At 40.9% G+C, this 12,048-nt stretch overlaps 1 protein-coding gene across 1 annotated transcript; it reads left to right on the forward strand.

The window, feature by feature from the left end:
* Positions 1-385: 385 nt before the first annotated feature.
* Positions 386-10,659, forward strand: LOC133452524 (purine nucleoside phosphorylase-like). The gene is made up of 6 exons (XM_061731896.1): positions 386-499; positions 4,003-4,172; positions 4,260-4,363; positions 6,099-6,274; positions 7,669-7,859; positions 9,798-10,659. Exons 1-6 carry the CDS (start codon positions 471-473, stop codon positions 10,016-10,018), a joined length of 891 nt encoding a protein of 296 aa, XP_061587880.1. The 5' UTR covers positions 386-470; the 3' UTR covers positions 10,019-10,659.
* The last annotated feature ends 1,389 nt before the right edge of the window (positions 10,660-12,048 follow it).

Raw genomic sequence — 12,048 nt, forward strand, 5'->3', positions numbered from 1 at the left:
AAAATAACAGTCTTCTTTTGAAAAGTATGACAACATTTCAGTGGTAGGCTATACCCTTCTTTTGAGGCACTTTAATGTTGATGGATTGAAATGAATACGTGTATAAATCTAAGGATAATAAGGCGTTACATTACTAGCTTACCCGGGACTTGCGGTTTAAAATTGCCCCTTTTACCCCCCAAAAAAACTATACGGAATCGGCTTCTGCATTGTAATTTTCGTGTCATCACTTTTTATGCCGTTGAAAACACGTGTTCGTACATTTTGAAGGAAGGCCGTGAACGCAGCATCCAGCTACCACATCAGAACCACCGCCTGCGCTGCAGCCAATCAGAGCGCCTGCCGGCTCTGACGTAGGGAAGGGGGCGGGGCCAGAGGGGGTTCCACCGGAGCGATCCTCCAGCCAGGACGAGACACAATAAAACACCACAACTCTCCGTCTCCTCATCACCGCACTGCAACACTGCAACATGCTCTCCATGTCCGACTTTGCTTCTTGGTGAGTAGATACCCCTCTAAACAGTCTGTTACATGTTTTTAATGAAAGACTAACACAATGACTGAGCGTAAATGATGTATTAACCTCAGTAATGTGCTACTTTTGGCTCCAATTAGACAGTCATGTATGTGGTATTGTCTTCTAAAAGATGATCTGAATAATATCTGTTTTACTATAATGTCTCATAATGATGGATGCTTATATAACGTTGTTTTTTTTATTTCTAGCACTCCCCTTCCGCTCAAAGTGCTTATGCTCTTTGTTCAGGCTGAAAATGACAATAAGGATTTTTTCCTAAAATTGCTTGCCTGGGTAAATAAAGGTTACATTAAAATAAAATAAAATGCTTGTTTGAAATAACCCCATCCGTTTAACAGAGATTAAAAGTTGCCGGGGAAGGATGCGACGTTCAAGAGGAAGTGGCATTGCCTATTTCTTTATCTCTCTTGTAGCCCACCAAACAGAAATAAAATAGGGTCTAAGTCCACAAGAAAGCGTTATCGTCATTAATTATTATTTAGCGGCATTTTAACGCGCGAAAAATATGCGGTTTGCTAAATACTGCAACGGAAAAACCCCAACGCACTCCGCCGTGACATCACTCCAAACCCACCTCCCCATTAGTAGACGTGACGTCACTCAGGTCCCCTTTGGCCTGATTTATGGTCCCGCGTTTAATCGACGCAGAGCCTACGCAGTACCATACGGTCACAGGCTCTGCGTTGGTGTAACGCGGGACCATAAATCAGCCTTTACTCCGGCATCCACGTTTAATACAGCCGAGGAGTCCGTGAGTCACAGCCCAGACCGGTGCGTGTGCTCAGTATCCATCACCGCTTCATGTGCTGGTTGTGACACATGGGATGAGGAGGAGAGAGAAAAAAAAATCAACACTGAATTAAAAAGAAAATTTTGGTACTTAACATTTCTCCATGAAAACCAGATGTTTTATTATTATTATTATTATTATTATTATTATTATTATTATTATTATTATTATTATTATTATTATTATTATTATTATTATTATTATTATTATTATTATTATTATTATTGTCATTATTATTATTATTATTATTATTATTAGGCAAGGCGAATTTATTTGTATAGCGCAATTCAACACAAGGTAATTCAAAGTGTTTTACATCAGCATTAAAAGCGGTAAGACACAATTAAACAGTAAATAACAAATAAAATGATAAGAAAAGAGATAAAATAATAAAAAGAACAAGTTGTTAAAAGGTAAGGGCAGTAGAGTACAGCAGGTAAGTATTTAATTTAAGAGTACGCTTCAGTAAACAGTAATGTTTTAGGCCTGACTTAAAGGAGCTGACAGTTGGAGCAGACCTCAGGTCTACAGGAAGTTTGTTCCACCGGTGATGAGAAGAATAACTGAACGCTGCCTCACCTTGCTTGGTTCTGGTTCTTGGGAAACACAACAAACCAGATCCAGATGAACCTCAGGGGTCTGGGAGCTTCATAGGAACTAACATATCAACCATGTATTTTGGTCCAAGACCATTCAGTGCTTTTTAGATCAGCAGTAAGATTTTAAACTCTATCCTTTGACTCACTAGAAGCCAGTGTAGCGATTTCATGACCGGTGTAATATGGTCCAGTTTCCTGGTGTTTGTAAGGACTCTGCGTTCTGGATCAGCAGCAGCAGCTTGATAGATTTCTTGTTAAGGCCTGTAAAGATACCATTGCAATAATCCAACCTACTGAAAATTATGCATGAATAAGTTTTTCCGAGTCTTGTTTAGACAGAAACCCCTTAATTCTAGCAATTCTATTATTATTATTATTATTATTATTATTATTACAAATTGGGAAGGCATACTAGTCTAAAAAAAGGAAATATCAGCCCCAGTGATGCTGCAAAAGCTGTTGTTGAACCTTTATAGTTTTCTGTTTCGATTGAATATTCTACTTAAATTTAGAAGAAAAAAAAAAGCATTACCATCACAATGGACACCCACCCGAACGTGTCTGGCCCTCTGGGAATTTGAAACTTCTGAACCTGTACCTGAAGAACCGGCTAGGCTGGATCGACCTCAAATCTCAAACATGCCTTATCACTTTTTCCCAGAAACTCACCACAGTTATCAGGCGTTGCCTTCGTGGCCATCACTATAAAAACAGTCTTATTACCATTAAACCCACAACAGCAGAGTCTTGTTGATTTCAGTCTCATGCTTGGTCACCGTTTACACAGTAATAGCATCTTGAAACGTATATTTGTGTTCATGTAACTTTCCCTTAAGGGCAGGGACGACCTTCATTCCAGGACGTTCCCCCCCACAAATTCCATCTGCCTATTTGGTCATTTCCTGTTTCGTGACTGCAGCGTGACTGAGCTCCCATGTGAGGCACAACAAAATAACCAAGTCCCTTATGTGCAGGGCTTGAAATTCACTTTTTGACCTACTAGCCAAGTGGCTAGTAGGTCAAAAAAGTTACTCGCCAAACAGATTTTTTACTCGCCAAAACCAAAAAGTTGCTTCACTAGAGTATTTCGTCATCACTACTTATATAGCAGTCATAGTAGTACCATATAACAGTCATCCCGTTCTTCTCAATCAAATGTGCTGTGTAAAAGGACCTTTCAACTATTCTGGAAGAACAGTATAAATCCCTATGCAGATAACGTAAACAAAGTCATTTACCTGCACATCCACACATAATCTGTGAAGGGTCGAGCTTGCTTCGCGATGGCGTGCGCATTGTTAAAAAGTAAGTGCATTTTCTTTCTGTTGACATCCGAAAGCTTAGTCAGTGCTTGTAGTGTGGGCGTATTTTCCAGCGGCACCGATTTTGCCTTAAAAACTGCCACGCAATCTCGGTGGCAGGCGGAATTTTTATGTGAAACTATACTTTCAACTTTCATTGATTTGCAGCCAACGACGAATGCACTTGCTCGACTCTTCTGATCCCAGGCGTGCGAGCGGCAAACGTTACAAAACATGACTCCATCATTGTAACCGAGCCACTGTCTTTTCCCACCAGCCTCATTGTAGTACCAATTAGGGTTAAACTTCCTCACGGGTTTAACGTTAGATTTCGGCGGGGGAGCCCGAGGCGCCATTTCGCCTTCAGCGCTGTTCCCCCCTCCTCCTCCTCCTCTTCCCTCCTCACCTCACACACATTTGTCTTTTTGGGTGGTGGCTGGCACCCCGATATATATCTCCACATGTCGTTTCTTTGTTCAGTTTAGTTTTCTTTAGCTTCTTCTTTAGCTTCTTTCTTCTTAGTTTTGTAGTTGTTATGTTCCCTCGTTTACTTTTCTTCTTCTGACCCGTTAGCGGCGCTTGGCAACCAACGAAAATGAGCATTACCGCCACCCTCTGGATTGCAGTGGTATAATTTTTCTAGGTCGCCAAGTGGCGAGACAGCCAAAAATATGTCTCGCCACAGCAAAATCTAGGTCGCAAATGGCGAGTGGCGACTGCTAATTTCAAGCCCTGCTTATGATGTACTGACGGTTGTTTTTGTCATCCTGTCAGTGGCAGCTATGAGGGGTGCAGGGCCACGGCGGACTGGCTGCTGTCCAACACGCAGGTTCGACCGACCGTGGGGATCGTGTGCGGGTCGGGTCTGGGGGGGCTGGCCGAGATGCTCAAAGACCCTCAGGTCTTCAAGTACAGCGACATTCCCAACTTCCCCAGCAGCACAGGTATGCTCGGCCTCAGAAAACACAGCTGTCAGTGTTTGCACGTGTGACTATAATACAGAGAGTGTTAAACAAGGTGTGATCTTGCAGTGCACGGCCATGCCGGTCAGCTGGTGTTTGGGACACTAAAAGGGAAGCCGTGTGTTTGCATGCAGGGCAGGTTCCACCTTTATGAAGGATATCCTATCCAGAAGGTGAGTAGAGTTTGTATGCTGAGTTAGTTGGTCTAATTGAAGTTTCACGACTTTATTTTGGCACAGTTTGCTTGTCTTGGATCACAAAACTAACAAGAAAAAACCCCCCACCCAAGTCTTGCAGAAATCTCTGTGAAGTCAGTTTACTTCCCCAGTTGTGATGTCAGAGAACAAATTCCCCAGAATTAGAAATGAATCACAGAATGGTCATCTTGATTCTAAGTAGGACTACCGTTTCTAAAATGAACACTCTGTTTTAAAGACGTTTGGAAAAGAGGGATTAAGGCCATCAACCTGCTAGAAAAACGGTTTTCAACATGAATAATTCAAAAGATTAGTAAGATTACTTTTTTGAGTTTGTATAAAAGTCATTATCTGAAGATACTTCAGATTTAACTTCATTTCCTGAATGGAGGTGGAGGCCACTTTCATCTTTTACAGTCACTCTATGATGTCGGTGGATCAGGAAAAAAGGGTTTAACATCATTAACAGTATTTATGTGTGTATATATATATATATATATATTAGAGTTAAGTTAATAATGCAGGAAGGGCAGTCTGGTTGGGGGACCAATGATCCCTTACTTACAGCATCTCTAGTTCAGAACGGACATAAATCCAGCCTCACCTGCCTTTATTTATAATTCAGATTTTATTTTAAATTTGAACCACGTACCTGTTAGGTTCAGGGACCAACCTGGTCACACACATCTGCGTGTGCAGGACTGTAGAAGTTAGGTTTTCTCACTGAGGAGGGTCACGGCGAGTCCTTAAAGCGCCTCCCGTCTCCCTCTGATCCCAAGGACGAGTTTCACGAGAAATCTGACTCACAAAGATAACCAAAGGTCGCTCCCACGAAACTCTCAGCTGAAAGCAGAACTCGGTCACACAAAGCTGTGGTGGGTTGTCAGGGTTTATCTCGGATGTTTACGTGCTCTACAAGGTTCATCCGGAACCAGCAGCTTTCACCTTTGCACGGCTTGTTTTAACTTAAGCTTCAGCTTCGTGTGGCTGTGTTTCTCCGCTCAGCTGTCGGTGGAAATCATCAACATCAGAAAGTAGATGTTAATAATGAGAAAAGCTACAATCGACTTCAGACTGAGAAACTTTTGTTTCTGATTGAGATAGTGATTCATTCATACAACAATAAGTGGGACACATTTTGCTTTCCTGTCAGCTCATGCAGTCTGAACTCCCCACAACTCTAATGCAAATAATTCTGCGTTATCTTTTTTTTAAATTTATTTATTTATTAACATACAGTGCAAACAACGACAAAAGACAACATCAGTATGTGTGTGTGTGTGTGCGTGCCGTGTGTGAGTGTAAATAAGATGATGAAAATAGATACATAAATTGAGAATATTAATTCGAGAGTAAACAAATAAATAATTATCATATAGAGTGGTGTAGCATGATATCATATAAATATAGCATCATAAATATAGTAATATCCTAATATATCATTTTTATAAAATATTATAACATATAACCAAATTATATCACCATACTATTATATATAACAATATAATACTATAGTTAAACATCCCATGAGATTTCATAACTTAATATAATAATATGAAACAATATATCATGATAATGCAGGAAATAATTTTTAGAGTTAGAATTGGACATTTATGTTTTGCAATGGGGGGTGAGGTCAGACCGCGTTATTATCATTGATCAACACCGTTACTGTGTGTGCAAGTGCTTCATGGTCACCCGTGTGCTCTAGATCACGCTGCCCATGCGCGTCTTCAAGCTGATGGGCGTGGAGACCATGTTCCTGACCAATGCCGCGGGGGGGCTCAACCAGGACTACAAGGTGGGCGACGTGATGATCATCAAGGACCACATCAACATGCCCGGATTCGCTGGCATCAACCCGCTGGCTGGACCCAACGACGACAGGTAGGCAGAGGTGTGGGAAGGTGCTGTTGTCTTGACGTGCGTGACTGCTGGGCGTCACAAACGGTTGTGCAGTCAAGACGGGTATTTAATCCCCTGTGAGTCATAAATAAACATCCACAGTTATTTAACATCCTCCTCTCTTCTCGCTCGGTTACAACACCCACACTACAATCATTAACGTGTGCTCAGTAAATGCCTCACTTCAGATCTCCGTGGCAACATGGCAGTAAACTTCCAAAGTCAGCATCGCGCTCAGCTTTGTAACACATCGGTAGTTTAATGTCACCAACAAACCACAAAAATGTCGCTTTTAAACCCTTTTTTGGGGGGTAAATTTAATATGTAAGGACTTACTTTTAGTCATCTGTGAAAGAAAATTCAGCCTCTTTGAGTTCTCTGGTTTTATGTCTCAGGACAAATCAGCCGGACTTTACCGGATCGAGAACTCTCACATTGATATACAGCTTGAAATAAACACAAAACGTTGTGTTACATTGTTTTCTTACCTACTCAGCGCAGAGAGTGAAAGCAGTCAGATCTGACTAAATGGTCTGCTCAGAATTTTCTGCAGAGGACAAAGGACATCTGAAAGTTTGGGTTTGTTCAGATACAACTTAGCAAATCTAAACTGTGCCACTGTGTTGTTCTTCGACAGAAGAGCTCGTCTCAGCCACGCCTCCAAACAACCTTTAAGTGTGTGGTTTTTCCTGATAATACCGTCTAAGTGTAACACGAGAAGCCAAGCCTGTAGGATCCTGATTTCATTAAACAAAGATCTGATTATAACACCATCCAACCTCGGGCTGAACTCCTTTACACACCCGGCCTGAGAACACGAGCAACTGTCTCAAATATCTTTTCTTTTTCACGTGATTGAAGGTTAAAGCCGATTGCAGACTTACAAGTATGCGGCTGTTGCTCTAACCCCCCTTCTGCACATTTCTCCCAGTAATTTATGCACATTTTTGCAGCTTCCTCCACAAAACTGCTCCTCAATGAGCCCGACAGAAGAGCAGTTTTCGTTTCCACTGGTGAAAAGCTGCTGCGTAGCTCCCAGATTAGAGCTCAGCGAACATTGAAAAGGTTGAGAAGAGCCTTTTCTTAACGGTGTAACGACCTGCTGAACTAGTCTGCTAATCTTTAGTCTGGGATGACACGGCTGACCCAACATGAAGCAGTTGCAGGAGTTAAACTCACCCCATGTCAACTATTAACAGTTAACAATATAAATATTTTACAGCACAGTATTTTAGGCCAGTTTTGGTTTTAATGGTCCCCTGAACAAATCTCGGAGATTCCCTGTTTGCTTAAGTGTTGCCCAAGCCGTTACGAGGAATTCCATCATTGAGTCAGACTACCGTTGTTTCCTAGAACTAAAACTTCCCTCCCGTCAGGTTCGGCGTCCGCTTCCCCTGCATGTCTGATGCCTACGACCGGGAGCTGCGGCAGATGGCGCACGACGTGGGGGCAGAGCTGGGCTACGCAGACTTCCTGCGGGAGGGCGTCTACTGCGTGCTCGGAGGCCCTTCCTTTGAAACCATCGCCGAATGTCGCATGCTGCACAAATTAGGCGCCGACGCTGTCGGTAAGTCGCACACACACACACACACACACACACACACACACACACACACACACACACACACACACACACACACACACACACACACACACACACACACACACACACACACACACACACACACAGCTGTGCATCATATTTTATGCCTCCATCCACTAGAGCCCTAAGTGTATGACTGTTTTCTTCATCCCGCTCCCGCTGCATTTCTGACCATTACTGCCCGCAACTGCAGAGTTTATATCCACTCCCGCCTGCTCCCAATGATCATTGTGGAGCTTGATGGATAATTGACAGTTCATAGGTCACCTGACAGAAAGTTAGATGCATCATTGTCATCATCGCACAAGCTATTTCACTTTTCACGCACGCATCAATTATGTGATTGAGGTTACGGTCTCTTTTCTAAGAGACCTGAATAAGTAACATGATAGTGAGAACACAGATAAACAACACAATATATTTAAAAATGACTTAGTTTTATCAAAAACCTTGCACCATCACACGGCACATACAAATAGACTGCTTTTCAAAATATCCAATATGATAAACAACATGCAAAACGGCTGTTTTAAATTAGCCAGATGTTGCAGGTATTCTGTTTGAAAAAATAAAAATAAGAATGAAAACATTCAATAACACCGGCAAGGCATCATCACGCCTCTGTAGGACCTAGCCTAGTTAACAAATAGCCACGAGGGTAAGCTGTGAGTGGCTCAAATAACACTAATAAATAACACAAAATAAACAAAGTTAACGAATGAAACGACTTCATTTAACCAATGAATCACTTGGACATTATATTGCTGTGGAGGAAGAGAATGCTGCTGACCGACTGCGGCCCGAATTCCATGCGTCTCTCTTCCAAAATGCGCCACAGGCACTAAATGCAGTTTCTCAAAATACTTGCCTTGCTTTGTCTTTGTTTTGTAAAGACCTTGTTTGAGGTTCTTTTCCACGTCATTGATTTCCATCTTTTCGCTAGACTACATCCCGATCCCGCAGGGGTTTTTTTAGCCGCCGTTTCCCACCCGCAGCAAAGTTCAAACCGCCCGCTTCTGCCAGATTTGCGCCGGGTCCCCAATGCAGCCCTCTACCATCCACCACTATTTTGTTCAACGCAGTTTAAAAGGAATTACAACATTTTTTTTTTTTTTTTTTATTGTATTTTTATATTTTCAGCCACAAAAAGAGGGGTATACCTTAGATACATAGAACACAAACCCCCACAACTCAATTTCCAAAAAAAGAAAAAAAAAAAGTCGAAGTCCATACATACCAAAACATATTTCATAGTGCTATAATCATGCCAAATATACTAACCAAAAATTCTACTCAATGCACTAATTGAGAATACCAGATAGTACTACCCTATCTGTTCTATCAATGACTCTGAAATAATAATTAAATAGTTAAATAATATTCCTACCTACTTCTTGATGAAGGGAACTTATCAAAAAAAAAAAAAGAAAAAAAAGTAGGAAACACTTAATGTCATTACTTTCTTATCCTAAGTTGGGGCTGGTCTGTTAAAGAAACAAAATGATATCCAAATATATACCCTCAAAACACAACGAAAACAAAACCAAAAAAAACAACAACATTTTTTTAAGGTGATGCAGCTTCTCATCTCACCAACATCGTCATCTTCAGATGAAATTGAATTTTTCTGAAGCTGATAAGGACTACGGTGCAACTTCAATGCAGTTAAATCATCGGGAATAAAGCAATAATGACACCAGTTGTTCAATAAGCTGAAACATGTAGAAATAATATGCATTCAAATAGTTACATACAGTATAATTTCATAAAAAAACTTACTATACGTGATGCACCTTGCAGCCAAATACTGTGCAAGCTCAGCGTTTCTGCCACGTCCACATGAAGCACAGAGCTGATTCTGCGTCTCATGCTTGCTTCTTGTCCCCCGTGTGTTGGATGCAGGGATGAGCACGGCCCACGAGGTGATCGTGGCCCGGCACGCCGGCATGCGCTGCTTCGCTCTGTCGCTGATCAGCAACCAGGCGGTGATGGACTACGACAGCCCGCAGAAGGCCAACCACGAGGAGGTCCTGGAGACGGGCCGGCTGAGGGCCAAGCAGCTGGAGAAGCTGGTGTCGGCCATGGTGGCGCGGCTCCACAACGACAACAACAACTCCTTCTAGACGGAGCTCTAACCGACTGTCTGTTGCACCGCTAACGTAACCTTATTTTAGTCTTAAACCTGCAGGTCAAAGTTATGAGTTGAGTATGTTTTTGTAGCACAAATTGAAAGATGTATTATCTGACATGTAGTTTCTCGACTCTGCTCGTTTCACTCCTCTCCTCGATGTTTACATTTGAATCATTCGTTTTCTGATAAAATCTGACAGCGGCTCACTGGGGTCGTGTAATACTGAAGCAGCATCTCCAAGCAGTTTTTAATTCCATTATCCAAATATTTTTGTTTCAGTTCTTTCACGTGTCCTAATATTAAAACAAAACTGTCATTTTTTATTTTATTTTTTTTAAATCATTTTTATTGACTTGGACCAACTTGTTCGTGAAATTGTGACTATTGTAATGAGGTGTAAAATATTCTAAAATATTTATATGAAGTGTATTTAAGACGTGTTTTTGTTTGTTTTGAGAAGTTACTGCGTAGTAATGAAGGGAAGAGGTCAAATAGTTACCAAAGAATGTAAATCCCATCAAAAAGTCTGGATACTTTGTGTTTTACACTCTGTTCTTTTTTTAGGCACTTAATTAGATACTGTAAAAAAACACTGAATAAAATTCTAAAATAAAGGCACATGGTGCACTGAAATCAACGTGTTTGTGTGCTGCGTTTGAGACTGAAAGGAGGAATTTTTTCGGCCCTCGTGGTTGCTTTCAGGAGTTTTAGTCCGAGCTCCAGGGGCCAAAATAAAATTCTCTAATTGTAGTTTTTCACACTTGCAAACAGCCCTGATACGTCCACCTGGCTGCTTCACAGTGTCCATGTTTCCCAGAGACCACAGGTGTATTAAAGAGTTTGTTTGCGGATGAAGCAAATGTTAACCAACCAGAGGATGTTTCTGGACAAGGACATTTAAGGACGTTTTAACCTGACATACTTTGAAAAGTGAACTGTAAATGATTTTAACACTTTTAAATACATCAGCGGCACTTTTAACTTCTTGATTTGAGTTGAAGCTGCTCATGACTCCATTTATCATCTATTTTTATTTTCTCGATGCAAAAGGAAACGTGTATCTTCCTCTGTGTCAATTTAAACAAAACAAGGTTTTCTTACCTTAACTTTTTTTAAATCTAGATGACTGTTGGTCTGGTGGGAGATAAATATAGTTACAGTTCGAGTCATTTATTTATTATATTGTCTAAGCACAATTCAAATAAAATACACCTTTTCAAGGTTTGGTAGGAGATTTTAGGCTGTATTACCATACAAAAATGCTCTTGTGTAAATGGAAAACATATTAATCGTGTGGAAGAATCAGGATGTTAAGCATTGATGAGCCAAGTGGAGTCACCTGGTTTGTCTATCAAAATCCTCTTTTTCTGCAGTGAACAGGCTTGAGGTGTGTGAATTGTGTCGTTTGAAAATCTCTCTGGCTCTTACTAGTTTTTCAACATCTCTTATAATCTTTATCAAGCTTAAAATAAGCTGCTGTTAAAGAAAAATAAATGATTTTCACCTAATGTTTGTTTGGCTACGCGTATAATGGAAATTCACAAGTGTCCACGTGCCCTGGATCTTATTTTGGGAAGTGTTTACTTATTTTGTCGCGCATGTCAACATTCGCGTGCCATTTCCTCTCATTTACAACCCCGTGTGGCTTTGCTGCTGGTGCACAACCACGCAAAAATGTGTCATTACTCAAACTAACTATAAGTTAGACAAGCTCAGATTTCCGCTCAAAAGCAAGATGACAGATATACAATGTTTATGTGTTGTGTTCTTGTACATTTGCTCAATAAATCAGGCAAAAGAAACTATAAATCTGTCCCTTAGTCTGTAAAAGTAGATGTAAGTTGATGATCCCGCTGCAGCTTTAATGTCTGGGATTCTTTTTCAAGTTGCAGGGGTCATATAAACTTATCTTATATAAGAGGACTAAATGATTTAATTCAAACATTTCAGCTGGGAATCCCTGGTTTAGTGACGGCTATTTTGACAAATTGCATTAAATTCCCTTTGGGGATTAATGAAGTA

The sequence above is a fragment of the Cololabis saira genome, chromosome 10, assembly GCF_033807715.1.
Source record: "Cololabis saira isolate AMF1-May2022 chromosome 10, fColSai1.1, whole genome shotgun sequence".
NCBI lineage: Eukaryota > Metazoa > Chordata > Actinopteri > Beloniformes > Belonidae > Cololabis > Cololabis saira.

Bases quoted from the DNA above. Each gene is read 5' to 3' on its own strand.
- LOC133452524 (XM_061731896.1), top strand. From the start codon at position 471: ATGCTCTCCATGTCCGACTTTGCTTCTTG. The intron at 4,173-4,259 runs GTATGCTCGGCC...GTGATCTTGCAG, and splicing joins CAACTTCCCCAGCAGCACAG to TGCACGGCCATGCCGGTCAG. The intron at 7,860-9,797 runs GTAAGTCGCACA...TGTTGGATGCAG, and splicing joins ATTAGGCGCCGACGCTGTCG to GGATGAGCACGGCCCACGAG.